Source organism: Nelusetta ayraudi, unplaced genomic scaffold (genome assembly GCF_046127955.1).
Source record: "Nelusetta ayraudi isolate G7.1 ecotype Tasmania unplaced genomic scaffold, CSIRO-AGI_Nayr_v1 ptg000042l, whole genome shotgun sequence".
NCBI lineage: Eukaryota > Metazoa > Chordata > Actinopteri > Tetraodontiformes > Monacanthidae > Nelusetta > Nelusetta ayraudi.
In genome coordinates, this window is record NW_027466092.1 from 8,945,001 (window position 1) to 8,972,903 (window position 27,903).

General features: G+C 41.4%; 4 protein-coding genes and 7 non-coding genes across 12 annotated transcripts in view; 10 read left to right on the forward strand and 1 right to left on the reverse strand.

Moving 5' to 3' along the window:
* Positions 1-6,183, forward strand: part of naa40 (N-alpha-acetyltransferase 40, NatD catalytic subunit) — an 8,725-nt gene extending 2,542 nt beyond the window's left edge. The window contains exons 2-8 of the mRNA XM_076034126.1: positions 31-126; positions 1,433-1,485; positions 1,732-1,827; positions 2,068-2,226; positions 2,337-2,420; positions 3,285-3,362; positions 3,463-6,183. Coding sequence (XP_075890241.1) covers positions 31-126; positions 1,433-1,485; positions 1,732-1,827; positions 2,068-2,226; positions 2,337-2,420; positions 3,285-3,362; positions 3,463-3,610 — 714 coding nt within the window. The 3' untranslated portion in view covers positions 3,611-6,183. The remainder of the gene's footprint in view (positions 1-30; positions 127-1,432; positions 1,486-1,731; positions 1,828-2,067; positions 2,227-2,336; positions 2,421-3,284; positions 3,363-3,462) is intronic.
* Positions 6,184-6,428: 245 nt separating this feature from the next.
* b3gat3 (beta-1,3-glucuronyltransferase 3 (glucuronosyltransferase I)) lies at positions 6,429-10,516 on the forward strand. 2 transcript variants are annotated; one of them, XM_076034123.1, is made up of 8 exons: positions 6,429-6,614; positions 6,979-7,078; positions 7,389-7,569; positions 7,654-7,837; positions 7,937-8,098; positions 8,210-8,296; positions 8,586-8,789; positions 9,250-10,516. In XM_076034123.1, the coding sequence occupies exons 1-8, from the start codon at positions 6,603-6,605 to the stop codon at positions 9,346-9,348; spliced, it is 1,029 nt and encodes a 342-aa protein (XP_075890238.1). In that variant the 5' UTR covers positions 6,429-6,602; the 3' UTR covers positions 9,349-10,516. The 2 variants fall into 2 exon arrangements, with proteins under 2 accessions (XP_075890238.1, XP_075890239.1); XM_076034124.1 differs by having other exon boundaries at positions 6,430-6,598.
* A 2,862-nt stretch (positions 10,517-13,378) lies between these two features.
* LOC142893497 (uncharacterized) lies at positions 13,379-18,119 on the forward strand. Its single transcript, XM_076034127.1, has 3 exons — positions 13,379-13,452; positions 14,402-15,066; positions 17,245-18,119. The coding sequence occupies exons 2-3, from the start codon at positions 14,470-14,472 to the stop codon at positions 17,398-17,400; spliced, it is 753 nt and encodes a 250-aa protein (XP_075890242.1). The 5' UTR covers positions 13,379-13,452; positions 14,402-14,469; the 3' UTR covers positions 17,401-18,119.
* Positions 18,120-21,112: 2,993 nt separating this feature from the next.
* On the forward strand, positions 21,113-21,182 carry LOC142894533 (small nucleolar RNA SNORD30). The gene has a single exon (XR_012928006.1). It is a non-coding gene; the product is annotated as a small nucleolar RNA SNORD30 (small nucleolar RNA).
* Positions 21,183-21,391: 209 nt separating this feature from the next.
* On the forward strand, positions 21,392-21,518 carry LOC142894540 (small nucleolar RNA SNORD22). Its single transcript, XR_012928013.1, has one exon. It is a non-coding gene; the product is annotated as a small nucleolar RNA SNORD22 (small nucleolar RNA).
* A 250-nt stretch (positions 21,519-21,768) lies between these two features.
* Positions 21,769-21,842, forward strand: LOC142894539 (small nucleolar RNA SNORD31). The gene has a single exon (XR_012928012.1). It is a non-coding gene; the product is annotated as a small nucleolar RNA SNORD31 (small nucleolar RNA).
* Positions 21,843-21,979: 137 nt separating this feature from the next.
* LOC142894534 (small nucleolar RNA SNORD31) lies at positions 21,980-22,055 on the forward strand. The gene has a single exon (XR_012928007.1). It is a non-coding gene; the product is annotated as a small nucleolar RNA SNORD31 (small nucleolar RNA).
* Positions 22,056-22,270: 215 nt separating this feature from the next.
* LOC142894536 (small nucleolar RNA SNORD31) lies at positions 22,271-22,343 on the forward strand. Its single transcript, XR_012928009.1, has one exon. It is a non-coding gene; the product is annotated as a small nucleolar RNA SNORD31 (small nucleolar RNA).
* A 213-nt stretch (positions 22,344-22,556) lies between these two features.
* On the forward strand, positions 22,557-22,629 carry LOC142894537 (small nucleolar RNA SNORD31). The gene has a single exon (XR_012928010.1). It is a non-coding gene; the product is annotated as a small nucleolar RNA SNORD31 (small nucleolar RNA).
* Positions 22,630-22,865: 236 nt separating this feature from the next.
* On the forward strand, positions 22,866-22,940 carry LOC142894538 (small nucleolar RNA SNORD31). The gene has a single exon (XR_012928011.1). It is a non-coding gene; the product is annotated as a small nucleolar RNA SNORD31 (small nucleolar RNA).
* Positions 22,941-24,939: 1,999 nt separating this feature from the next.
* On the reverse strand, positions 24,940-27,480 carry arl2 (ADP-ribosylation factor-like 2). Its single transcript, XM_076034128.1, has 5 exons — positions 27,286-27,480; positions 27,088-27,198; positions 26,057-26,219; positions 25,535-25,615; positions 24,940-25,418 (listed from the first exon to the last, which is right to left on the reverse strand). Exons 1-5 carry the CDS (start codon positions 27,348-27,350, stop codon positions 25,284-25,286), a joined length of 555 nt encoding a protein of 184 aa, XP_075890243.1. The 5' UTR covers positions 27,351-27,480; the 3' UTR covers positions 24,940-25,283.
* Between the last annotated feature and the right edge of the window lie 423 nt (positions 27,481-27,903).

Below are 27,903 nucleotides of genomic sequence, written 5' to 3' on the forward strand. Positions count from 1 at the left end.
CACACCTGTTTACCACCTGCCTGCATCCAGAGGAAATCCAACAGAGCAAAGGAGAAGAAAGCCCGCCGTCAGGAGGAGAGGGCAGCCATGGACGCCGTCTGTGCCAAGGTGGACGCAGCCAACAAGGTAACCTGCAGGGCAGTCATCCACACTTGTGTGGCCCTGAGTTGTGTTGATTGAATTGATTGTCCTCAAGTTGAAAGTAAGCTTGTTTTTAAGTGCGTTGAATTTAAAAGCGTCCACCTCGTTGCAATGTATCTTCGCTCTCTCAGGTTTTGCGGAACCCTCAACACCTCCTTTGTGAATTCAGGTTTTTGGCTCATTTGATATTCAGTGAGAGCCGTTATAGCCTCAGATTCACCTCTTGCTAGTGGTGACATTTGGGACAGGAAACTCATGCACCCTGTCTCTTGGCTTTGGGCTTAAGCATGAGTGAACCTTCTCTAAGCTGCAGCTGTAGGGAAAACAAGTGTCGCTCTGCCTCCTGCCCTCGCATCATGGCTTTCACTCACATGCCTACAGATGTTAACTATTATTAACTCTTGCCTTAAGATAGTAATATGTGACTCTAGATGAACAACTGGCACCTTCACCTCTCTAAAATATTACCCATGATTAGTATGTGATGAGGTGGAGCAGAGTTGTGACTGAACCTAACAGGTAACCATCCAGGAAAACTGGCATGAGGTCTCTAGAAAACCGAGGTCATCCTAAATAAGGAAGGACTTTATCTGTCTGTGTTCCAGTGCAAGAGTACCAAAGTTTTGACTCAGGTTTAATCTCAGCCTTATCCAGTGTAAGTCAGCTAGGTTCACAAGACGTCGTCCACGTGCAATGGATTTATCTTGACTGGAAGAACATCCTCAATGTGATACTAGCTGCGTTTCCTTTACAGTTTTTTGCAAAATAAAAGTGATATTTCTAAAAATTTCGACAAAGTAAAATTGCGATTTGCAGGTGTTTCCATTGAATGGTGTGAAATGCATAAGCCGTAATTCTCGTAAAATCTTGTCCCTCGAGACCCCACTTTGAGGAGGTTGGAGGTACAAAGCATTTTGGAGCGGCTGTTCCAGTTGTCGCTACTGCTGTTGCTGCTGTCATCATCAGGAGACAAAGCCAGCAGGTGATGGTTCTGATAGTTCAAAGGCAACGTTCGTATGTCTGGGAGAGCATCATCACTGAGGAATCCACAGACGAGTTGTGCATTCAGAGTTTCAGAATGACCCGGGATTTCTTTAATGAGCGGTGTGATGCCATTGAACCTCTTGTGGAACCACATATGTCCATTGTCTCTTGAAGTGAACAGGTCACGTGACCCTGTACGTCACATCTGGTGACGTGTAAATGCCGGACTTCTGTGCAAAGGAAAGCAGGTTCAATGCATTTGTGTAATGAAAGTCACTTGAGCTGATCTTGGCCTTTGTCTCCACAGCTCGATGACCCCCTGGCTACCTTCCCGGCCTTCAAGAACTACGACAGAAATGGGTACGCGACGCATGTGTCCTGCCTACAAAAGACTTAATTCATAATTTCTTGGAATTTACAGAATGCTGTTAAGCCGTCGCTGCCCCCCCCCTTTCAGACAGTGATTGTGCAAGAATGTGGCAAAGAGACTCTGTTTTGTCAACAGCTCACTCTCTTGTGGACCCACTGTCTTCCTTTGTCCCTGCTCACGCACAGAAACAAATGCTGCGAGTGTGTTTGACTCGCTCCTCTTGTCTTCCACCCCAGGCTGAACCTGCAGATAGAGTGCAAGAGAGTGACTACTCTCAACCCGCTGTCTGTGGAGTGGGCCTTTGAACTCACCAGAGCCAACATGCAGACACTGTAAGATCTCATCTGTTCTGGTAGTTGAAGATGCATCACAGCAGGGAGGGAGCGGAGAATGACAGTGAGCAGGGAAAAATCCCTGGCAATGTCAGAATTCTCACAGACAATAATTCGCTCTTTACTGAACATGATGTCTCTTACCGTCAGAAATGTCTCCCTCATAGTATCAGTTGTTCCCACGATGGAACGAGATTTTTAGGGAACCTTCGACCATCTCGCCCTTTGCTTTTGCTCCAGGTACGAACAGAGCGAATGGGGATGGAAGGAGAGGGAAAAGCGGGAGGAGATGAACGACGAGAGGGCCTGGTACCTGCTGGCCCGCGACAGTGACTCCGCCCCTGTCGCCTTCTCTCACTTTCGATTTGATGTGGAGTGCGGGGAGGAAGTTTTATATTGGTAAGCTTTCTGATTGTGACCCTTCATGACTTTTTTTTTTTTTTTCCCTTCAAATAAAGATTTGAGATTGTAACCCAGCTTGTCACTAACTCACTGTCTGACCTCTGCAGCTATGAGGTACAGCTAGAGAGCCGAGTGCGGAGGAAAGGACTCGGCAAGTTTCTCATTCAGATTCTCCAGCTCATTGCGAACAGGTAAACCCACAGCACAGACCTTCAGTAAAATAACTGCACACATAAGAGCAGATAAAGCTGATTTAATGTCTTTTGCTGTACTTTGGGTTAAAGGTCAAGACAGGACAAGCTTTCAGTGATCAGAAAACGTAATGCAAAGAAATGAGTTGATGTATCAGTTCAAGAAATAAAATGCCAGTTAGACTGGCAGTCTGAAGGAGCGGCCCTACAAAGAGATGCAGCCAATTCCACTGGTGGAACTCTACTTGCTCTCACGTCGTCTTTCATTCAGAGCTGTAATGTTGGTGCAAAATCATGAACCCTTATCAGGTCCATGTTTGGGGCTAATGTAGACATGTATAAGTACATTTTGTGTTCTGTTATACACCACCAGTCAAAAGTTTGGACCCACCTTCTCATTTAATGGTTTTTATTTTTTAGTTTCATAACTGTTTACATGGTAGATTCTCAATGAAACCATGCATTAACACATGGAATTCTGTAAACAAAAAGTGTGAAATAACTCAAACACATTATTTATTTTTGATTCTTAAAAAACATTTTTTTCTTTGCTACAGAAATACATATATCCTCCTCATATATTTGATGTCGTCAGTATGTATCAAAAATGTAGAAAGGGCTTGATGATTTGGGACAAAAATAAAATCACAATTTATTTTTTTGGTAACACTACAAAGACAATTGAATAAATGATTTCAAATATTTTATCTTTATTTAATTTTTTTTAACGAAAAATAGCAAACACATTTCCCTATTGGGAATGAAGTGCAACTGAAAGATACTGTGAGACGGTGCGTCCCAACTCTTGACTGGTAGTCGGTCTCTTTTTCATTTCTCTTCTTGTCTTTGTCTTTTCTTGCGCAGCACACAGATGAAGAAAGTGATGTTGACGGTTTTCAAACACAACCACGGTGCTTACCAGTTCTTCAGAGAAGCTTTACAGTGAGTACATGGCTGCCGTTGTCAGAACATACAGGAAGGTGGAAGGAGTCTGACTTCCTAAGATGTTTTTTTCCCCTCCGTCTTCCTCCACAAAATATAGATTTGAGATTGACGAGACCTCGCCGAGCATGTCTGGTTGCTGTGGCGACGACTGCTCTTACGAGATCCTCAGCAGGCGGACCAAACACGGCGAGGCCTCAGCGGGACACACTCACGGCGGTGGGCATTGTGGGGGCTGCTGCCACTGATTGGCCTTGGCCACGGTCGTGGTTTCAAAAAAAGAAAAAAAAACAGAAAAAAGAAAAAAAGCCAGCAACTCCTAAGGCCGTGTGTGAAAGCTTGAGTCACTCCCTCCTCTGAGCATTTAGAGCAGCAGCAGTGGGTGAAGCGGTGGAGTCAATGGCTACAGAACAAGGCGGCATTATGGATTAAGTGGTGGTTTGTTTTTTCCCCCCTTCCCCTCTTTTCTGGTGTGCGTGTGTGTCCTTGCTACATGATGTGATGTGGACTTTTGCACATCACTGCTCTTTTTTTCTTCTTTGTTTACTATCCACAGCAACCTTACGCATTCACGCTCACAATGACATCAAGTAACCCCCGAACAGACGATACTTTTCTGACACGCTCAAACGCATCGTTTCACCTTCTGCCATTTATATTGCGATTAATGGGCTCTTCTCAAATAGGTGACTCGGCATAAGGCTGTGTTACAGAGAAATGCTACCTCACATCAAGACTTTCCCTTGTGGGAGCAAATATTGATAAATCAAGCCCTCGTTTTAATAATCAGGTGGATGTAACTGATTTACTAGAGACAGCTACTTTTAATTTTCGACGTTGAGATGGCCAGGATAGCATTTTTTTTTTCTTTTTTTTTTTTTATCAATTCCTTGGCTTTGTTCTTTCAGGAAAACTTAATAAAATGATTTTTGTTTTTTTTTAATCTAAAGTACAAATTAAAAGGACAATTTTTCAGATGTGTATTGTGTTCTCTGCTTCAGAGAAGCCTCAAAAGCATTGGTCATCTTCAGGTTTTCCTCCTGCAGTTTCTCTGGGGGCATAATTAGAAGATCATTGAATACCTTGGAGCTCTGTCATAGTCTCATTCCTCCATGTTGTAGACTTGTGCTCTCCTAAGTTGCATCTGTGTTGCCCTCGTCATCCTACATCCTTTGTACAAAACGCATTCATCCTGCTTGCCTCTGCTCTCATTTCCTAGAGGTTCCAGTTACTAACAAGTGGATTGTGCTGCTTTTTGCTCTATTTAATCAGAAATAGTACACACTCCTCAGTCCCTTCTTTGTCATATTGCATGAGTAAATCATATTGATTTAACATGGGGAAGGATTGGTAGAAGTCACCACTTTATGTGGCTGTTTAAAGCTGAACGCTATCATTTGAGGCGGATTGGAACAATGAATGACAGGAAAGGTGCTGCAGTGCACTCAGAGTATAGGTGTCTTTTTTTTCTCAGCCATGAGTTTTTTTTGTCAAGCCATGGTTGAAAATTTGCATGATGGAAATCCAAGAATTCTCTACTTCCAACTTCAAGTCAGGATTACAAAACGGAAAGTGCTGTTCTGAGACTTAAATTTGCAACTGTGTGTTCAATTCCCAACATGGGTCTAAAACCGTCACTCTTTATATGTTCTTGCGAATAACTTACGAACGTCAGTACATTGGATATCGCTTTGAGTCAATTGGATTAAAGATTTTCTTGTAAATATATAAAGAATAGAGAAAGTTACAAAGCATTTGGAATGTGTGCAAGATGACCCTATCGGATGTGGTGGGACCAAAGTTTTGTTTTGCATCATTTTTAACCCACCATTTTGTCATTGTGCCTGGAAAAAAAATCAGACACGGTTTTAGTTTTCATTGTAAAGATGTCATTGGATGACCTAATTCATACACAGCATCTGCTTTATGTTTGGTTATAATTTCTGGAAACATGTAAACCTCACAGTGCTTGTTTGTGTGCCAGAGTACCTTCTCTTAAGTACAGTGATTATTTTTTTTCTGTGCGTGTTACAAAAAAAAGAGGATGTACATAGTTGTATTATATCAACTGACAGTCTCTTTCTCAGGTTGATCAAACATAATCAAATATCTCTTTGGTTTAACACTTTTCAAAGATTGATTCCTCACCCAGTCATATTGAACGCAACTCCTCTTACGGTCGGTTCCTGTCATAATTTAAGAGAATGAATATCATGATCCAATTGTCACCCTGGATTATGACAAAAGTAGGGAAATGTTTTTTTGTTTTGTTTTTCAAAAAATTTCAACGGACGAATAAGCACCTGGTGAATTTGCATGAACGTTATAAATATAAAGTTTGAACGTACCCTGCTATGGACTTAGATAATAACATTTTATTCAGATAGCGCTGGCTCTTTTTTTCCACCTCTTGGAAAAAAGGTTTACTGACAGAATGGTGCAATTGAGAGAAGGTCCTCACTTCAAAAAAAATAAAATAAAATAAAATAATTCAAAACAGTTTTTTTTTGTTTGTTTGTTTTAAATCAGTGATTACTTTTCTTTTAGGTGAGGTTACATTCTTCCTCAAAATCACTGATCTTTCTTGTGTCCTGATTTCTGTGTAAATACAGTATATACATTGTTGTGGCTTCATGTTCTTTGAATTACTTACCCTTTTGCAGATGAAACACTTTTTTAAAAACCCGATGTTTAAATAACTATTTGAGAGTGGGTGTTACAGTCATGTTCATAAACAACATTGAAAGGGAAACCTTATGTCATTATGCCTTGTCAGTGTTTTATTTGTACGTTACAAATAAAGGAAAGTTGTTTGACTTTTCATGCTTAGTATCGTTTGTAATATTCATGAAGTCACAATTGAAATGAATTTATAACACAAAAAACTCACTTTGTGCAATTTATTTTCTTAAAAACTTTGCACTTTAAGAACTCATCGTGCTTATGGAAACCTGCCCTTTTAAGCTGTAGCAAATTGGAATGTAATAAAGGTAAGCCTAAGACTTTCTCCCATTTCCGCTCTGGGGTGGAACTATTGTGGGTAAACACTTTCTGAGGGGACTTATAATTTCGTTGCACTGGAACCGGAAGGTGTTGGTGCGTCGCTGCGAAAGATGTCTTAACTGAATGAATGGATGTTCTGATGTGCTGAGGTGCCTTTGCTCTCAGCTGGTCAAGATGACATGATGCGTTAACCCATCTCAACCTCGTCCTCGTTCTCCGGGTTCCTTCGTCTGGTAAATGCACGTTGATGTAGGAATATTTGCCAACCTCTCACGCTGACATAGCATGCAAACGTAACCATAGCATTTTTTCTTCTTCTTCTTCTTCTTCTTTTTTTTTTTAATCCGCTGGCCTTCACTAAGCTATCGTAGTCACACGTATACACGCTCACCTTCAAGATTTCGCTGTGGAATATTCAAAATTTTATTTTAATGCAATTGTCGACCTTTTTGGCAAGCTAAATGTTGCTCATCCGCGTCTTGTCGGAGCACAAGTTAATGTCGCAGTCACTGGCTAAAGTCTCACAGTTGATGAACTGAAGCTGCCTGAATAACAACTGCTTCACGTCCAGTCTGGTTTTCTTCGTCACATTGTTAACCTCTTCACCTGTCAGGGTGCCATGGCAACGAAGATGAAGCTAAAGCTGAAGACCGTTTTTGTCCTGTATTTCTTGGTCTCCCTTATGGGCCTCGTCTATGCACTGATGCAGCTTGGTAAGTGCTGAACTTCATCCATTACAGCGAGCATTACTGCAGTTTAGCTGATCAGTGTTCTCTGCTTTGGTTGGTAATGAAACACACGGATGAAAAAACGCCAAGTCATACTTACCTCAAAATTATTCAGTTTGCCCGTTGCATTTTTAAAACAATAAAAAAAAAAATAAGATGGTGATATTTGTAGAAAACTGAGTAACAATAAACAAACAAACAAACAAAAAAAATGAAAGTAATAATTGAACAGATCCTCTACCCGAAATTTCTGAACTTGACTTGTGTCTTGGGTGCTCTACTCTAAACGCTGCAGGTCAGCACTGCGACTGCACAGAGCACGATATGCCCAAAGATCGCACCATCTCCCGGCTACGCGGGGAGCTGCACCGTCTTCAGGAGCAGGTGAAGAAGTCGGAGGCAACCAAAGAGCCGAAGAAACTGGCTGCCAAACCTTCTCTGCCCACCATCTTTGTCATCACCCCGACATATGCAAGGTAGTCGGTGAAAAATGTCTTGTCCAAACCTCTGCTTATATGTCTCCCGTACACGCATACAGAACATATTCTTTGTGCGTACAGGTTGGTGCAGAAGGCTGAGCTGACTCGCTTATCCCACACCTTTCTGCACGTCCCTCAGCTCCACTGGATTGTGGTGGAGGATTCGCCGCATAAGACGCCGCTGGTGACGGACTTCCTTAAGAAAAGTGGCCTGACTTACACCCACCTGCATATGCCCACAGCCAAGGACCGGAAACTGCAGGAGGTGGCCTTAGACTTTAGCTCTTACCTAAGCAAATGAATTTTCCCTATTATTTTGCTCCAGTGAGTTTAAATCCAGCATCAATTCCTCCTCTCACCTCAGGGTGACCCCAGCTGGCTGAAGCCGCGTGGCGTCGAGCAAAGGAACGAGGGTCTGCGGTGGCTCCGTGAGGACCGAAGGGCTCAGCCAGGAGCAGACGGCCAGCAGGGGGTGGTGTACTTTGCTGACGATGACAACACATATAGCCTGCAGATATTTGAGGAGGTGAGGATAAATGTGTTTGTCCGTTGCAGCGAGGCGAGCGAGTGTCTACAGGCAACTGCGAATTGTGTTCCTCAGGATGCTGAAACAAACTGGTTCCTTGTCTCGTTCCAGATGAGGAGCACCCAGCGAGTGTCAGTGTGGCCGGTGGGGCTGGTCGGAGGGATGAAGTATGAGAGGCCCGTCGTCGAGGGAGGGAAGGTTTGTACATTTTATCATCACAGTTGATAAAATGTCAGTTTTAGCAGCACAGAGTCAGACCTACTCATAAAAACACGACACCGCTTGTTAACGGGAAAATATTTTTATGTTGTCTGACTTTTAGAAACACTCTGTTGTTTTCCTCATGAGTCAACAGGGTTGTTGAATAAAAAGTCACACGAGCTTTTGATTTCACAGTGCCTCACTGCAATTGAAGGTGAAGACTTTATCAGCTGTTTTCTCTAAATTACTGGTGTTGTATTTGTGCTTTTCAATTGATTTCTTGAAGGTGATTCGCTTCCACACTGGCTGGCGCCCCAGTCGCCCCTTCCCAATGGATATGGCTGGTTTTGCCGTTTCCCTTCGACTGGTGCTGGCCAATCCAGAGGCTTGTTTTGACGGGGAGGCACCAATGGGCTTCTTGGAGAGCAGCCTTCTCCAGGGCCTGGTAACCATGGATGAACTGGAGCCCAAAGCAGACAACTGTTCCAAAGTATGAGTCTGTTTGTATATTTTCCTCAGAGAGAAATTTATTTCCAACAGATCAGATGAAGAAAAGGAGGATGACTGTAGGTCAGGAGGTAGAGGGTTGTTTATTGACCAAAAGGTTGGCGGTTCAAATCCCGCTCCATCCTAGTCTGTCGTCGTGTCCTTGGGAAGACACTTAACCCACATTGCCTCGTACGAACGTGAGTGAATGTTTGGTGGTGGTCGGAGGGGCAGTTTGGCACAGATTGGCTGCCACCCAAGGGCAGCTGTGGCTACACATGTGGCTTACTACCACCAGTGTGAAGGAATAATGCGTTCAATATAAAATTTGTTTAATGGATTCTAGTTGGGGGAGGTATTTGATGAGTAGATGAGGGACCACCAAATGTTTGTGTTTAGTCATGTTCACTGTCTTCCACTGTGTTTTTAAATGACATGCCGTGTTGTGCATGCTTGCTGTGCAGGTTCTGGTGTGGCACACGCGTACGGAGAAACCCAAGATGAAGAGGGAGGAGGCTCTGCAGGCTCAGGGGCTCGGCTCCGACCCTGCAGTGGAAGTCTGAAGCCTGCGATGAGAGAGAGAGAGAGAGAGATTGCCCACTGCTGTCTATGATTTTTTTGCGCATGTATACACTGCATTGTATATTCTGTAAAACAGAGACACATCTGTTGACGGTGAGATCTTATTGTCTGTTCTTCTTTTTTTTTTTATCAGGTAATTGTGTATCTTTGTATATCTGGAGTGAGTGTTGTTAAAACTGTGCCGACTGTAAGTTAGTGTGTGTATCTGAATTTTCTTGAGTCATAGTTCAGGTGTCTTTGTTCAGCTGTTCAATGGATTATTTCAAACAACTAACTGAGGGAAAAAATATCTTTTTTTTTTTTTTTTTAGTCCAGCGTGAGCAGGACACGTGTTTACATGTTGAGTTGTGCCCAAACTTGGATCGTGCAGTGTAACTCATCCCTGAGAGATATTCTGAGCTGCTGAAGGTCTACTGATCAGTGAGTAACCTCTTGACTCATATCTGACTAAGATGCAGCTACGCTGGAGCGCTTGATACATGCATGACGTTTGTTTTGTTAAGTTTATCGTCCCCAAATCTGTATCCAGCCTCAATATTCAAACTTGGCATAGAAGGCATGATGTAGTTTTTACCCCACCTGACTAACGTAGCTGCTATCTACATAACAGTGTTGTAAAGCAAAGGTTTGGTCCACGGTGCAGCATTTCAAAACACAATTTATTGGCATAATAAGTGTTGTTGAGTTTTTGTTTAACCGTATCAATTAGAGACACTTGAAGCGTTGGTGAGGACAGACTTCTAATAGAGCTCATTTTAGTTACAATAAAAGTCGAAAGTCGTTCCCAATACACGTACCCAGCATTACACGTCCACATGCTGATCGATCGAGGGGAAGCAACTTGTATTTACTTTTGCTGGGTGTCGAATTTCTTACACGTTACTGCAGCAGTATTTTAAGAATATATTTATAAATTTAAGAGACACTTGAGCAAATAGTTGGACCAGGGTGTAAGTGAATGCTCATCAGCTTCTGTACGATACTGTAAAAATGACACTAGTGCCTGCTTAACTGTGATTAGTGCCTGTAAGTCAATTCTCTACTGGCGTGTTGTGTATTTATTACTATATTGCTGTTCCTTATGTTGTACAATGTCAGAAAGCCCATTCTCCCTCTTGAAAATAAACCAAAAAATAGTGTAGAAATCAACTTGTCTCCAAAAACGTTTTTGTGATTGCTTTGTGATTATTTTCTTCTTGATCAGGTGTTAGTTGGGTTTCAGCAGTGCCTTACCTCCAACTCACCATCTTTCCACTAGATGCTGGAGCCGCTAATGCTCCTCCACTGCCACCTCCACCCATCCTCCTTTAACCTCCTTGAAACCCGATTGACCAGGCAACTTACTCAGCAGGCCTTAAATGCCACATAATGTTTGGTGGGACTAGATGGGCTCCTTGTGGAAGGCAGAGATTATTTGGACAAGAGGTGTCACTGGATGACTGCACCGGTATGAGATGTATGATGAAGGCATCTGGTCACTGAGTCGGTCCTTCTCTCGCTTTGCTATTTTCCAATGTTGTGCACTAGGGACGTTAACAATTAATTGATTAATTGTTGATTAAGAATTTAATCAATTAAATGAAATTAGTCACAATTATTTTATTATTTATTACATGGGTAGTTAATATTATAATTGTGTAGTGGCAGGAAAGAGCAATTCACCTGCAGATACTGTGATGGTCATATAATGTACCTACTTTTAAGTTACTTTTAAACAATTAGTGTGACCCAATAGAAGTCAAATACTATGTTCCTTACACAGTTTTCATTGTGAAATTTTGTGTCGTGTATAATAAAAAGCAAAATAAAATTTCACTTATATGAATCTACACTCAACTTTCTCTTAACTGTCACTTTCAAGCAGTTTCTCTTTCCATGCCGATGAAATGCGACATAATGAATCAGGTTTTGGCATCTGCAAACTTTTTCAGGTCACGGCCCATTTTGGATTTTGACCCTTGCAACTAAAAAAAAACCCAAATGACACTTAAACAAATGACTTAACAGTGGGATGACTCTCCTCCTCCTCCTCCCCCTTCTCCTGCTCCTCCTCCTCATGTGTTTTAACTGGAAAGCAGCCAGCAGAACATCTGCTCTGAGCATGTCAGGTAATAACACGGATCTTTCTGTTCAGACTTATGTCACTGACTGTTTGACAAGGTGTTGTCTGTCTGACTCACTTATCTGTCTATGTCACACCGTCAATCATAAACTGTTGTCAAGTCAAGCGTTGATGTATGCCAACAATGTTTTCTTCTGCTGCCTTTTGTGTAATCTGTGACATTTAAAGGGATCCACTGGGATGATAGTGCATAAAAATAAAAAATACTCAATTATTTTTTAGTTTGAGTCACTGATGCTGTTAAATAGCTAATTATATTCACACACACACTTTAAGGAGGTAGTGCTGTTGTTCCAACATGTATGTGTTGTTCCTTAGAATGAATGTAGATCAGCCTGAGGTTTTGTTTATTTTGCCCTTACATCACAGGTGGGTAAAGAAAAATAAAGTAGATAAAATGGGACATTATAAAACAGGGTTTAACATTAAAATTATTTGAAACCTGCTTTCCTATTAGCAAATGCCACAAAACCTTACACACTTTGCTTGCAAGGAAATGCTGAGATTTACTTCTTCCATTTGGGCCATACAGGCCACATAAGCTCCAGTATGTTTGAAATATTATGTATCATTTATTGTTTTAGTTTATTGTTTTAGTTTAGCTTTTTTTTTTTTTTTTACAATATTAGAATTTGGAGTTACATCTTAAAATTTGCAATTTCACATCATTAAACTGTGTATTAAATCCAATGAGCTCCTGAGATTCTATTAGTAGCTGTTCTAGTTTTAGTAACACGGCTATTATGCATTTACCCACATCTGACTCAAAGCAATGTCGATACTTTTCAAAGTTTCAAAAAGTCACGAACAACTGCAGTGTGAAAACGGTGGCTTGCCCTTGCCTGACGGGGACCATGACAACTTCCCTCTGGGGCTCGGTCACTGTCATCAATGATTACCCTGCTGAAGGTTTTACGACAAGCTCGAGTACCTGCCAGCTGCTTCGACCTCAGCAGCTTTAATGCTTCTGTGCGGAGTCTGTCCTGTCACCTGCAGCAAACTCTGGGGGTCCCTGACATGACGGCTGAGATGCTTTGGAGTGAGTAAGAGGAACCCAAGTCAGACGCACGCACTGTCATGATGACTCACCCGCAGACACTCGCACCAACAAGTCACTTGATCAACTCCCATCATGTCTGCAGTCACGCTGTAACTTCCCTTCCATTTTGCTCAGCACAAGCCTTTTGATATGTGTGTGTAAATGTGTCTGTCTTTCTTCTTCTGGCCTGACCGTGCACAATGTGCATGTGTGTGCATGTACAATAAGGTGTTTTAATGCGTTGAAACAATGTGCGTATATCCTCAAACTCACGAGGATGGTAAAAAATGGCACTCGCCACACAAAGGATATTTTTATCGTATTTATTTCTAAGGCTAAAGTCAAAAAAGAGGAATTAAACATTGTGAGTATTTGTTTAAACATTGTGAGTATTTGTTTGCACATTGGCTCAACAAAGACTATTTATGACAAAATGGCAAAAGTCTCTTTCCCCTTGAATTCGACCTTAGGACTTGGATTGTATGTTGAAGGTGGATTTAATGTTTGCCTTTTATCGTTGTTCGGACTGACCAAATATATCCCTCTGCATGTTCTGAGCTCTTGTTTAATGATTGATAAGGACAGAAATGAAAACAGGCATGTCTTTTCCTCTCTTGTTACTTTTAATTTGCACCTTTATTTCACATATGAAAGTATGAGTGTGACTGTGTGTGTGTGTTTGTGTTTGTGTTTGTGGTTCGGTAGAAGGTGTGAGTGGGAGCGACATTAAGAGTGATTGGGAGGGAGAGTGCTTCACATTGTGTGTGCTTGTCTCTCCTCTGCATGTGTGTTTGCCTTGATGACGACAGAGCAGCGTGTTGCGGCAGGGGAGGTGTGTGACATCCGGGCTTTATACTTAAATGCTGAACACTCAGTCACTCACGCACCCACACTCACACACACATACAGAAGCTGAAGCAAAAGGTAAGACCTCCAGCTTGTTGTTTCTTCATTTACAATCCTGCTTCCTGTAGGAAAACCTTCAAAATGCTATTGTGGTTTTTTTTTTTCAAGCTATTGAACAAAAAACTTTATTTTATTGTCTGACATTATCACAGCTGTTCAACTGAAATCATACTCTCATACTCTATACTATATACTGTCATACTGTCATACTATTAGCTACTTATATTTTTGTCTTTATTTTAATTCAATTTGCTGGTGACTTTATACCTTCTTCTGCCTCTTCTTCCCTCTTTGAATTCATTTGTGTAATTGAATGTTCATTTGCTGTACCTTTTGATTACAAGCCAGCACCTAACTGAACTATTTAACACACCCTAGTATATTAAAAAAAAAACATGTAATTTTAATCTAGAAGGCGATATTCAATGAAATGAAGATGTTCAGTATCCATAATGCGTCTACATTAACATTAAGATAGCATTGCTAATTTGATATGAAATACATCTTCAAAAATGGCAATTGAAACAAAATGACAATAAAAAAGCACTTTATTTTAATATATTCAGAAAATAAAATCTGTATGACATGACGAGTCAGCCGTCCCTGTGTCTGACCTCCTCCATGCCACTCAGTCCTCATTGATTCTGGCTCCTGTCCAGCATCCAACATGTTAAATCAGTGCTAAAGTCTGAGTTTGCGAGTCCACGTGTGTTTTCGTCTCCACTGTGTCTTTTGCTTTTAACATTCTGTTATCACCAGCCTGATAACGCTCAGTATGCGTGGACCTGTACACCAAATCTTATCTTCTATCATGTTATATGAACATAAGCTAATGCAATCTTAGTTGAAATAACATAGTGTCAACTAATTGGTTTTGTAAAAAAGAAAAAAAGAGGCCCAAAAGGGGGCGCACAGGATTATGTAATGGTATTAATCTCTAATCTCTTGTGGCACCCTTGTGTTTCAGAGGCAAAAGGAAAAAAGGAACTGTGAGCGCAATTGAGAGAAGCAGAGTGCAAGAGAAAAAGAGACAAGATGACGATTGGCAGAAACTCCAGGCAAAGTTCTGTGCGCGGCTCAATCCGTGCACCAAAGTTTCTGGACAAATCCTCTGGCTTCTATGGTCGCCTGGAAGAACCCGAGGTGGCTGGAGAAAGGGAGGAGGTGGGAGCAGAGGAATTAGGGGAAAGGTTGGACGGCACCGAGAGTGGCCGCATAGATGGGGAAGCCGTGGGAAAGGCAGAGGGGATGATGGGAGACGACGGTGAGACCCTCCTGCAGAGGAAGCCCAGTCGCCTGAGCAGCAGGTGGAGGAGAAGCACCAGGAGGAAGCAGAAGGAGGGCAGAGTGGAAGAGGACCAACCCAGGGAGGAGACGGCCGACACGCTCTCCTCGGAGTTCAGCCCGGTGGTCATCGAGGTGGTGGTGGGGGAGGAGGACAGGCTGTCGGCGGAGCCGAAGGAGACGGCGCTCGTGCACTTTGCCGCGCAGGAGGATGAGGACGATCAGGTCCTGATCAGAGACACCGAGGGGGGCAGAGAGGAGGAAGGGGAGGAGGAGCGGAGGATGAAGAAGGAGCAGGAGGAGGGGATGAAGATGGTGAAGAGGAACGCGGTGAAGAACTACCGCAAGGTGGGTGAAAACAGACAAGTGAGAGCTTTGTCACACAGGACTCAGATCTCAGTGATGTTGAGTCTGAAATCTCGTACGTCCATCTCGCCAAGATCTGAAATGTTTTTTTCATTCAAACAAAGAGTGTTCTTTGGACTGTGCGGTGACCTTAAAGCAAACACAGGAGATGACGAAGAAATTTAAGGGCTGGTGGGGGCAATTTAGAGTTGCTGTTTAGCCTCATGTGTCTGGAATGTGAGAGGACGCTGGAGTACCTGGAAGTGACCCAGGCACCACTGTGTGTGTCAACATTGTGCCGCAGTGGCGGCTACTTTGTGAGAAATACGTGACATTGTCAAGCGTTTCTCTCTGGAAAATATGTTTTTTTTTGCAGTTTTGTTTTGGTTTGCCCTCTCACAGGTGGGGGTCGGGGGGTACACCTATTGCAAACTGCTGATAAACGAGCTTGATTACCCCGCTTTGACTGACAGTTTTGATAGGTAGGGCCCCTCTGTACAAAGAGCTCTGTCAGAGTTGGTTATCTGAAAAAAACTTTGAATACACTGTATCTTGCAACCCAGGTGATTGTGTTCCATCTGTCATGATAAACTTTAATATACAGTAGTTCTTTTTTTTTTTGCAACCCTGCAGTAAATTTGAACAACACAGCAGCTGGTTAATATGTAATCAACTCTGGGTTATGTAACCAAACCCAGTGAGCCAGACTGAGGCTAAAGTTCTCCTTCGACATCCACCTCTGGGCTATTAATCACTCTATTGCCGTAACAATGATAACAATAAAAAAAAAAAAAACACCCACTGTGAGCAATTGGGCCACCAGCTGCACGTCCACAGCAGCATCAGCTGCGACAGAAGCTTCACAGAAAAAGCTGACATTTGTGAGGATGACTTCTGTCAAAAGACCAACTGGTCTGTAATCATCAGTTTACCTCTCAAACCGTCTGATAGACATCAACCGATTGTCCGGCTCGTCCACAGTCACCTCTTTTTGACAGAAATGTTGCTTTCCTATAAACTAATGCTATAGGCTTGACATTCGTGCACCTCTTAGACGATGAGCTTTGACCAGCAGTGTGAAACGCACCAGCGTAGGCCCTCCTACTAAAGCCACATCATAAAAAACATTCCAATGACATGAGCCTCCAGCCCCTGAGTTTCAGGACCTGACCTTCTCTGACTCGATAAGATGCCAGTCTCACCTGTTTGTGTCTGCACTGCACAGTGTATTCCAACCAGGGGTCATAGAGTAATTCTTGACTAAGTTGTAAACAAGCTGCTGTGTGACAAATGACACACTTTTGCCCTTGAAACACCTGTTAAAGCGGCACTCCTTACTTAGCTATGAATTCAGAAAGTGGTAAAACTGTTAATTAATTGGGTTAAGTTTTAATATTGTAGGTTGCAACATCATCAGATCGTCACCCAGGAAAATAAAAACAAGTAAAGCCGCTTTAGCTAACATCTTGACAATAAAAACTGAAACCAAGGAGCATTTTTTTAAAACACCTTGCATTTTTGTTGCCCTTTCATTTGGAGTATGTTTGTGTGAACTTTTGCACAACAGCTAAAACCACTGTCACTTAAAGCCTAAATTCTGGCTCATCTTGATAAACTCCAATCTGGACAGCTTTCAACCAAAAGGAGGATTACACAAGCAATTAGTGTCCTCTGAAGAGAGACAGGGGCAAGATCGTGACAAAAATAGAACACCACTGCAAGTTAAACAATAGTGGATACAGCATGCACACTCCCGTGAAGGCAGAATGATCAAAATTCAATCAAAAACATTTTTTTAACCTCTACAGGTTTGACAGGCTTCCTATTAAAACTCAACTTTTGTTGTACCTTCCAAATGTTTGTACAGGAACAAAAAATATTTCCAAGCTTGCTAAATCACATTCTGGTTTCTTCAAAATAAACCAAGTGTATTAAAAATAACATATATAAAATATTCCATCTGGTGTGTTAAGTTTGTAAATTTTACTGTATTGGGGAATGTGCGGCTCTAGCATTCAAGTTGCTTCCCGGGGTTGTGCTAACTTAAATCAGCTGTGTCACCTTACTTCAATTTACAACAAACCTTCATTGCTGATCCTTTTGTATAATCTCTATAATGAAATTAGGTCAGCCAAATCATTTTCTGAGTGTCATAACTTTTGTGACTGTTTTCTGTGTCAGGCCTTGGACCGAGCCTTCCGTCGCGGCTGGGGGGCCTTCGTCACCAACCTCTACAGTGTTACGCTCACACCTGTGAAACCAGGCTCGTCGCGGACATCCTCACCATCAGCGAAGAAGCAGCAGCAACACAACTCGGTGTTGGCTGAGTTTCAGTAGAGAGAAAAAATGAAATGGACTACAAAAAAGAAGAAGAGGAAATCTGCCTTGGACAATCCTGCCAGCGTTATGTGACTCTTGACATCAGTGGCACTTTTCACAGACACATGACGTCTTCAAGTTCTTCCTGATGACTCACAATAATAATAATTATAATAATATTATTATTTTTTTAAATAATGTAACTTAGCTAACTTTATATGCCGATAGTTTGGATGAGACTTTGATGAGACAGGTACTAGAACATTTTTTAGTCTGAGCAGAGACAGCTGACAACTTGATTTAAAATTGGTTTGAGCTTTTATGTTGAAGGGCAGTTTCCAAATGACTGTTTATTTGCTCTTTCTCCTCAGCTTAAGACATTTCAATGTTTCAATTAGTTGTGCAGTAAAAACAAAAAGGTCTTAAAAATCACATTCCTTCCACTACTAAGAGCTCAGAACACTGGGTTTTTATGCTCCCCGTGGTTCAGCACTATGAAACTGACAGAGTTGAAGTGTAACCAGAAGGGATGGAAATTTCCTGTTTTAGCAATGACTGAATAGTGTACTGGTGGGATGCCTTTGTTAGTTAATCAGTGCCATTTATTGCAGTTTGCCTGTTAATGGCTAACCATTGCAAGCGCGTAATTGTCTTATTAACGGAAACATGTGTGTATTTATAATGAGGTTTGTACCAGTTTGAACCATTTAAATGTCCTTGTCTGTGTGTGCACAGGAGTGATAGTTTGTCTGTTTGTCTACCTTATGACATCAAGTTCCTCTCCACTGTGTACTGATGAAGGTTATTGAACCTGAAGGGACAGAATAGAAGAGGTTGTGCCTGCATGTGTTTTTTTTTTTTTTTTTTTGTACCTTTGTGTATAGAACATGTGTTCTCCCTGGAAGAAAGAAAGAAAGACATTTTACCCTTTGGTATAAACATGACAAAATACATTTAACCTCAATGAGAAATATTATAAAAGTGTTTTAGTTTTAGTCATGACTGACTGTACTGAAAATATTAACTGGATTTTTTTGTCCACAAAAAAAAATAATCGTAAATTCTCTGGCCGCTGTGTTTTTTTCTTCTTCTAGCAGTAGCAAATAAATACTTTGAATGTAGTACGAGTTGAAATAAATAAAAAGTTACATTGCCATGGACCTTTCTTTTTTTTTTTTTTTTTTATGTTGGATGTAATTTCAAGTCATAAACAGTGCACAGTAAATCCAACGCAGTTTCTGTTTTCTGTTTTCATAAACAAAAGAACAATAATAAATATTTAACTAAACAATTAATTCAATAAAAAAATAAAAACTAATTGAATAATTTGCAGTATCTTTGCTGCCATCTTGTGAAATTAGACAACCTTGTATATATTTAGTCAGACAAGCCGCTGTAGCTTCTTAAAGCTTTTTTCTAATTTTCTTTAAAAAAACAAACAAAAAAACAACAACAACAGAGAAACACATATGCATTTCAACTTTGTGTACGTGTTTACTAAACAACGTCGGCTTTTGTTTTAATTAAACTTTTTTTTCTCGAAAGTTTTCGAGGATCGATGACGACTAAAGATTCGGTGGGAGGAGCGTTCCGGCCGGGAATAAAAAGCTGTCGGACCAGTTTCCTGTCCCACTTCCTTCTGTTCTCCATCGAGGTAAGATGACTCTCCTCAGCAGTTTTGCAATTTTTTTTTTTTAAATCAAATATTTTTTAAGTAGTGCAGTATCTGAAACACAGAAGTATCTTATTTCTTTGCTAACGCATTTCAACTATTGCTACGTTTTGCGCATAGTTTTAAATGTAAAGTCCCAAATGTGTGACTTGTCTGTATGGTTGCAATGTAGCGCCGACCTTACGTTTCCGCAATCCTTAACCATCCGCTCGTCAAACTAAACATTTTTGAACGACAAACTTACTGTATGAACTTTAGGTTAGTGTTTATTACGGTTTATTTGTATATTTCGACAAATTTTTCTTCTTCTAAACAAGTGAGGCTTGACCTCACCCGAAGGCAATGGCTGCCTCCTCTGCAGCGCATTCCTCTTTACTTGCTCTCAAAGTGATGTCTCTCAATGATGAAAACTTTCACAGACCTGTACTGAATGACTGTGATTGCAAACATTTATTCTGATGCGAGACGTCAAAATCTGTTAAGTTTGCAACGTGCCTCAGGCACGCTGCACGGGTTGGTCACGTGGGCTCTGAGCGTGACGATCGTTTGCCGCTGCATGCTAACAACCCTTTTGCTCGTTCGTCTTTTCAGAAATGGCCAAGAAGCGTCCAGAAGCGGCTGGCTGCCGAGGTAACTATCTTACACACTTATTAACAAGAAACACGACTGTAATGACTGAATGCAGCGATTTTGCGCAGAAATAAGATGCAATGCTACAGTGATGTTAACACTTGAACTCTCTCACTGAAACCTTGTGAGGAAAATATCACTGTGAATCTGAGTAGCGTCTTAAGTTTATTTTTATTAAGAATATCTCGATTCCAGCCCTGATGATTTCCCCCCTTTTTTTTTGTCTTTGTCCAGGTCGAAGAAGCTCAAGGTGAAAATTTACGACACGCCTTTTCTGTGTGGTGACTCTGGAGCTCCGTGCTACTGTGATGAATCTCTGAACTCTCTCTTACCGAATCACATTTTGAAGAAACCCCTTTACCAGATTCTGAGTGGGGCGAGGGCCCGAACTTGCTGACGATCACATGTGACTGAAGACATTGATATGTAACTGCTGATTGTCTTTGTAGATGTGTCTCTGCACTTGCCGCTAAAGTCTTCAAAGCACCTCAATTACACAGAGGTAAGGAAGAGATGCCGCGTCTAGTGAATGTAGATCAGGAGGGTGCAAACTGATGATTTCAATCAAAGACAAGCATATGCCTGAATTAGTGTGATGTCACCTTCAATCTGAACACCCTGCATTAATGCAATACTGACTTTAGGTGAGACGATACTTGGAATTAAAGTGTTACTCTGTCTCCAGGTGGACGCTGGACATGAAATGGAAGCAACGGCATTCACATGAATAATGTAAGTTCCTATAGAGTTTGGTGTGTCAGTGCAGTAGTCTGCACTCTATCCTGCAGTTCAGTTGAGTTATATTTTTCTCTATATAATAAAATAATAATAAACTTATTTGTACAGCGCTAAATCACAACCAAAGGCGCCTTTGTTTATTGTAAATAATACTAGACAGGTTTGGTCTGACGTTTGAAAGGATGAAATGGGGTAACACCCATCAAAGAGCTGGACGACTAATGTCTTATGGCAGCCATGTCACCAAAGCCCTGATCAAACTGGGTTAAACTGTCCAACATGTCAGCTCATTGTTGAGCTCTGCTAACCTGACTTTTTGTTTTAGGTTCCCTTGCTGTGACCCTTGGGGAAGCTGGTGCTGGTGATGTCACACGGTGAGATTTTCAGTCCTCATTTAAGCTGTAATTGTGAAGAAAAGGCAGCATCAATGCAGTTCAATGATGATGATTCTAGCTCACTTTGAAACCATGTGAAACCATACGAACATCTGAGCAACTGCAGTTGCCTAAAATGTTCTTTGATTTCATCCCTTTAACATAGAAATGTTCCAGTAAAAGATAACTGTTTTTAAATGCTGAACTTGCCGTTTACAGGTGACGGACCGGCAGCTTGCGCCATGGTGAAACCTGGAACTTGAAGGTAATGTCAGTCATTATTACACTTGCTGTGGCGTGTGTGTGTGTGCCTGCTGACTATGATGAGATAATCTTGGAATCTCGTTCGTCTGAACTGCTGTTGAGAAATTTCAAATCTGACATCAGCGATTTCCTACAGATGCTGTTTCCTCTCAGGTGTTGCACGTTGCTTGAAATGATCTTGTTTGTTGCAGGCCTCTGGATTTGGATGCTCAAGTTGTTGCAGTTTCTTGAAGACTGCTGTTGCAGGTGAGCATATTGCACCAGTGCTGGTGTTCAGAATTTGCACCATGAGTTTGTGGTATTGACGCGTCCATAGTCCTGTGGTCGGTTTCTTTTGTGATGACCCTTGCACATGTCTTACGCCCTGCGTTGATGCCAGAACCTGAAAAGGTGGACCCACTGGCATTGCCATGGCAATAAGGGGAAGATCCGTTGGGGTTACCAACAGTCTGAACAGAAACTGAATTTACAGAGATGACACATTCAGAAGTTAAACATTTAGTTTGGTATAGAAACTAAATGTGGAATAAAGGGACTTTAGGGTAATTCTAACATGTCCCCCCAGCCCCCTTTTTTTTTTTTTTTAACATTCATCTTCCCCTCTGTCAGCATGTTAATGAGGAACGAAGAGCCAGGACCTGCTTGGCGCTGCACAATGATGGACTTGTCGTCTCTCGAGGTGAATGTTTGGAAAGCCTAATGTGCTCTGTGAGGAAGTGATGATTTCCTGAATACCGCCCCAGTCTGAGAAATCATGACTGATTGGTATCCCCTCTGATCAAACAGGGACTCTTGCTCAGTAATCACTCTACTAGTCTGTACTTCATTAGTTCTTTCTCTCCCTGCACAGGCTCAAGGCATTTCTTGGTGAACATCTGCACCCCCTAGTGGTAAGTAATCGGAGTACAATGACTTCAAATTGGCTAAATGATGAGTTCCTGAATACCGCCCCAGTCTGAAAATGCATGACTGATTGGTATCCCCTCTGATGCCACAGAATATAGAGGGGAAAAAAATCACTCTACCAAATTTTCTTATGAAATAAAATGAAAAAAATGATTTGTTACAGCGTTGGTCCTGCTGTTGTCTCCAGTCCAAGATGTGACCGAAGACGGGACTTGACAGGTAAATTAACAAACCTTATAATGTTCCGGTGTGAACATTTGGTCCATGTTAACCCTGTAGCTGTGCAATTATTTGCACATGACAAAGTATAAATGATGAGTTCCTGAATACCGCCCCAGTCTGAAAATGCGTGACTGATTGGTATCCCCTCTGATGCCACATAGAATATAGAAAAAAATCACTCTACCAAATGTATATTCTCAATTTTAAAAAGAAATGATTCATTACAGCTTTGGTCCTGCTGTTGTCTCCAGTCCAGGATGTGACCGACGACGGGACTTGACGGGTAAATTAACAAACCTTATAACGTTCCGGTGTGAACATTTGGTCCATGTTAACCCTGTAGCTGCGCAATTATTTGCACATGACAAAGTATAAATGATGAGTTCCTGAATACCGCCCCAGTCTGAAAATGCATGACTGATTGGTATCCCCTCTGATGCCACATAGAATATAGAAAAAAAAATCACTCTTCCAAATATATACTCATTTTTGTTATATATATATATATTTTTTTTAAATGATTCATTACAGCTTTGGTCCTGCTGTTGTCTCCAGTCCAGGATGTGACCCAAGATGGGACTTGACAGGTAAATTAACAAACTTTATAATGTTCTGGTGTGGACATACTGTATGGTCTATATTAGCCCTGTAGCTGCTTAATTATTTGCACATGACAAAGTATAAATGATGAGTTCCTAAATACCGCCCCAGTCTGAAAATGCATGACTGATTGGTATCCCCTCTGATCAACACTGCTACATGTCTCTGTGGGACTACAGCAAAATTGACATTACTAAAGTATCTTTTTCTTCCCCTGTAGGCCATGCATCACCTCCCTGCCAATCGTTGGATTCTTGTGGAGCAGAGCTCAAAGTTTTCCACTGTTTGTTTAGAGGGTAATGTGGGGTTGTTGGACAATAAAATTGTACATTACTCAAAACTTGTCAGTTTGAGTTCTTGGGTTTACCTGCCAATGACATGAGGCAAACTAATTACTAACTAATCATTGGTAAAATGGGGTGGGTTTTCAATAATGTGCAAGTCACACCTGAAAGTAAGCTAGCAATTAAGGACTTGATAATAAATATACAGATGAAGGTTCAACCATACGTACTTAAATTTGTGAAATAAATGGTCAAACTTGTCATTCTGTAGATGGCACATAAATCATTAGTTATATCTAGGAGGGGAAAAAACCCCAAAAAACATACCTGATATATGGGTGTCGGCCCATTGAAGCTGCCTAATTAAACTCAAGATTATTGGATTGTATGGAGGGCTAAAAGTGCCATAATCCCAAAACACCAAATATGCATTTACATTGGAAATACTTGTCATTAAAAATTTTTTTTTTTTCCTGTGCTCTAAGTACTAATGTACAGTTAGCCTAGCCTGAGTGGATGGGCTAACCTGTAACACTTGTAACCACCATATTTGGCAGCATTTGGGTCCTTTTGTTTCCTGTTCTGGAAGGAATGTGTACACATCACACATTCCTTGTGGTCAGACTGGGAGTAGGCCCTTTCTACCCTTTGTGGTTTCCTGTTAATGTGACGAAATGTCTTGTGTCCACACCTGCCTGTTGCACAATCCCCTGATCCTCTAACCTGGAGAAAGAGGGACTGTTGTCAAAAAGGATCCTTCTTGGGTTTCTTGTGTCTGAGACAAATGTCGTCCTGTCTACTTTAGCTGTGGATTGGTTGAAATGTTTGGACAAGGCTCACAAAGAAAATGGAGCCTTGTGTGCTCTGATGAGTTTCTAGCCCAGGCATGGGCAAACTACAGCCCGGGGGCCATCTGCGGCCCGTTAAGCTTTTTAATCCAGCCCGCCGAACTTTAAGAAATGATTAATAGTAAGTCATGAAAAAGCTATAATTACATCTATGTTTTCAGTGTTTTAAGAGTCATTTCAATAAAGAGCTAAATGCTGTGGGGCTTCAAAGATACATATTTCATTGTAACTTTGCATTTGTTCATTTTCAATAGACGTGTTTTTTGCCTATCCCTCATACATGTTAATAGGCCCCTCTGTCAAATTTTAGAACCCATTGTGGCCCACCAGTCAAAAGGTTTGCCCACCCCTGTTCTAGCCTGTAGGAGAGAACCTCTGGTGGTTTTATAACCTCTAGGTCAGGGGGTGCTTACACCTTTTCAACATGCAAGCTACTTTTAAAATGACCAAGTCAAAAAGATCTACCTACTATGAAATCGGTGTGTGTGTAACGCAGATGTTTTGCTAGCAGGATCTCCCAGGTCTGTGGTGCGTGCGCACTTTGAAACGCATTTTCCCGAGCGAGGCGTCTCGATCCGTTTACGCGAGGATTGCAAGATCACGCGACAACCACGGTAGTTTCGCGTGTATTTAAAGAAAAGAACTGCGAAACTCTTTTTGATGTCCCTGTCTGGTCTCATACAAAATGCAGGTATCTAAAGTATACATTGATTTTGTTCATTATAGCCGATACGTCACATTCACCTCTCTCTCTCTATGGGCACCCCTGCTCTGTGTGAACTGGGCTATCTGTGCTATTTCACAGGATGGGCCCAGTCTCAGCCTTTCCTGTGTTGCCATTCAATATTGACCTAAGAAGCTCTGAGGAGAACGTGAAAGTATGTGAATTTGTATCTAAATTTTTTAAATTTGTGCATTAAAATGTTTAGCGTTATTCTCTTTGAATTAATGACACCCTATCACCTATGTATTTATTACAATCTGCATGCTAGTATAAAACTTGTCAACTTGAATATAAGGGGAAAAAGAAAAAAACATGCTTTTATTTACCAAACTGTAAACAATACCCAGCTCAACAGCTGTAACTCATCAAAAGGCAACTTAGTTGAGGGTGATATTGGAGACCAAAGAGTCACATCTTGAAGTTACTTATCAGTAAATAGGTTGTACTGTGTGGTACGTAACTATGAATCCGGCTGGGTTCAGACCACAAAGCATTTTTTCTAGATGGCAGCAGCTAAAAAAAAAAGGTCACCTCCATATCGGCCTCAAGCTCCAAAAACCCAACAAGCGCTTTGTTGCGTCAGTCGTGCTCCAAAAAAACGGAATGTTTTTGGTCAGAAACGATCAGAGAGATTCAGTTTCAGTCTGAGGTGAAGATCCTGGAAACAATGTCGTTCAACAGCCAGTCCACTCCCGTTAACAAGTTCTCCCCAGTGATTGCACTACAGCTGATGATGCACCAGTGGTGAGTCTTGATCTCGTCCAGGCCCAGCGCCTACAGGACACAGAGAACACACCCACTTAGATTTTTGTTGCTAAACAGACAAATCCCACCCAACCTGAGTCAAACCAAGAGCGTGTTGCTGTGTTTGCAACTGGGACAAATCTCACCTCCCGAATGGCTTCCTTTGACAGCGCACCTGGTAAATCCTGCTTGTTGGCAAACACCAACAACGTTGCGCCGGCTAACCTCTGGCAGGAGGAAAGAATGATGATGATGATTAGATTAGATTAGATTCAACTTTATAGTCACTGCGCATGTCACAAGTACACAGCATGGAAATGCAGTTAGCATCCAACCAGAGTGCTTAGCAGTGAATTAAATACAAATGTACAGTAGATAAACACTATATATTCTTATTGTTGTCGCTGTATTCTTTGTTATCTGTTTATTTGTATACGTACAATTATGACAGAATAAACTGAACTACCGTGTTTATCTCTATCTATACACATTACATACATAGTGCATATAAATAATTGAACTGTTGCTATAAAGTGCAGGTATGAAATAATGAAAAAATAAATAATGAGTGAATAAAAACTTATACATATGATATAGGTACGTATGACCACCAAATTTGACATTTGTCCCTGTCTGTGATTCTAAATTAAAACGTGGGTGTGACGTACCTCCTCCAGCAGCAGGGTACTGAGCTCCTGCCGACAGTCCTCCAGCCTCAGTCTGTCTGCGCTGTCCACCACCCACACCAAGCCGTCTGTGCTCTCAAAGTAGTTCCTCCAGTAGGACCGCAGCGACTTTTGACCCCCTACGTCCCAAATATTCAGCTTATACCTGCAAGAAAACATCACAGGCATTTTTTTTTCTCCCCTCTGAAGTGAAATACACACCTTCAAGTAGCTGTACATGAGCAGTGGGAATGGGTGAAAAATGACAATTAGTCGTTCAGTTGGTGGTGTGGGCACAGTTGGCCTGTGAACTGCGAGTGTGGTGTGAAAGACTGACTCCTTCCTCAGCCATGTTTAGCATAGAGGTATGGATATACTGTATGTTGCTTTGCAAAATAAACAAATAAAAATCACACCTTCACAAAATGTGCAATGATTATGTGTGATATATAGCAAAGCAAATCATCAACACCCACTTACAGTGCCTGATTAGAAAAAAAAAACCCAAAAAACATCATTAGTCCATTGAGTCCCTTTTCTGTTGCTTCCATTTCCATGACAAATACAGAGGCACTTTTTGATGAATTTTTAGGTTATTCATCAAAATGACTACAGATGTACAAAATTATTACAAATGAGTGATTCTAATATTACTTATATTATAACTATTAGAGGCTTTGAGGAACATTTGTATGTACACATAATTTGTCATACCTCTGAATTTGATGTATAGAAATTGAACGTGTATGAGTTTATATATTACTATATTTGTCTGATATTGTGCTTCAAATCGACATGGCATCAACACGCACTTGCTGCACAGCCATCAAACCAATCTCCAGTCGCACCATGTCCAAAAGCACTGCCTATCAAATTCATTTTGAGCTTCTCTTGTTATGTAACGTGTCTACATTCCTTGTTGCTGCCAAGTAATTGGCTAAATAGATATTAGTGTTGGTGTGCAGTTAAGGACGAGAGGGCCAAGAGAGGGGTTACGATGCAGGCACAGCATTGTATTGCGTTGTCCGCATTACCCTCGGTGCTCCAGAGTTTTGATGTTGAAGCCCAACGTCGGTGAAATGGTGCTGACGTCTTCACCATTAAATTTCTTGAGGATCGTAGTCTTCCCAGCGTTGTCGAGCCCGCTGCATGAACAGGGTTAAGGATCAAACGCTCCCGATACAATGCTGTCATGTTGCTAAGCTAGCAGCGACACATCATTAAAAGGATACAGGATCAGGAGTCTCATTTCCTTCTCCTTCTCCTTCAGCTTCTTTAAAATACTCATCAAACCCATCACGAAGGCGTCCTGTGCAACCCTGTGGCGAAGATATGATGTTTCAGGCAATTACTTCTTCTAGTTTCGTGTGCAATGTATCAGAAAACCAGACACATCACGAACCAGGAAGAGGTTGGACTGTTAGTCCCGCCCACGTCGAGCCCAATTGGACTGTACAGCAAAGTGAATGCCGATTGGCTTCAGTTGACGTCGGCTGATTGGTGGGTTGGTGTGTTACGCAAAAAGTCCAGACTGGAGTTTAGAATCATGCATTCTAACGTTATATACTCATTTACAATGAGTTTGGTAAACTATTTGTCTTCGACACGGCCAGCCCAGCTTATTTCATTGCGTTTGGCGCCGCATAGTGTTGTGGTGTCTGAATAACACTGACTACCACCACCACCAACAACAACAAAGAAAACAGAGATCATACTAATTTGAAATATTTAATGTAACAATCAGTATTGGGCAGGTTTTGGACATGTCACAACAGGCAAAATTAGATAACTGGGACGTGTGATTGGCTCATAACATGAGAAAAATACAACATTTGACTAAAATGAACGAA

What these genes read in the sequence shown, in the direction of transcription:
- b3gat3 (XM_076034123.1), top strand. An exon ending in CTATGCACTGATGCAGCTTG is followed by an intron (nt 7,079 to 7,388) that starts GTAAGTGCTGAA and finishes TAAACGCTGCAG; the next exon opens with GTCAGCACTGCGACTGCACA. An exon ending in ATCACCCCGACATATGCAAG is followed by an intron (nt 7,570 to 7,653) that starts GTAGTCGGTGAA and finishes TTGTGCGTACAG; the next exon opens with GTTGGTGCAGAAGGCTGAGC.
- LOC142893497 (XM_076034127.1), top strand. Translation starts at nt 14,470, where the DNA reads ATGACGATTGGCAGAAACTCCAGGCAAAGTTCTGTGCGCGGCTCAATC. An exon ending in CGGTGAAGAACTACCGCAAG is followed by an intron (nt 15,067 to 17,244) that starts GTGGGTGAAAAC and finishes TTTCTGTGTCAG; the next exon opens with GCCTTGGACCGAGCCTTCCG.
- arl2 (XM_076034128.1), bottom strand. Translation starts at nt 27,350, where the DNA reads ATGGGTTTGATGAGTATTTTAAAGAAGCTGAAGGAGAAGGAGAAGGAA. An exon ending in AAAACTCTGGAGCACCGAGG is followed by an intron (nt 26,220 to 27,087) that starts GTAATGCGGACA and finishes GTTTTCTTGCAG; the next exon opens with GTATAAGCTGAATATTTGGG. An exon ending in CAAAGGAAGCCATTCGGGAG is followed by an intron (nt 25,419 to 25,534) that starts GTGAGATTTGTC and finishes TGTGTCCTGTAG; the next exon opens with GCGCTGGGCCTGGACGAGAT.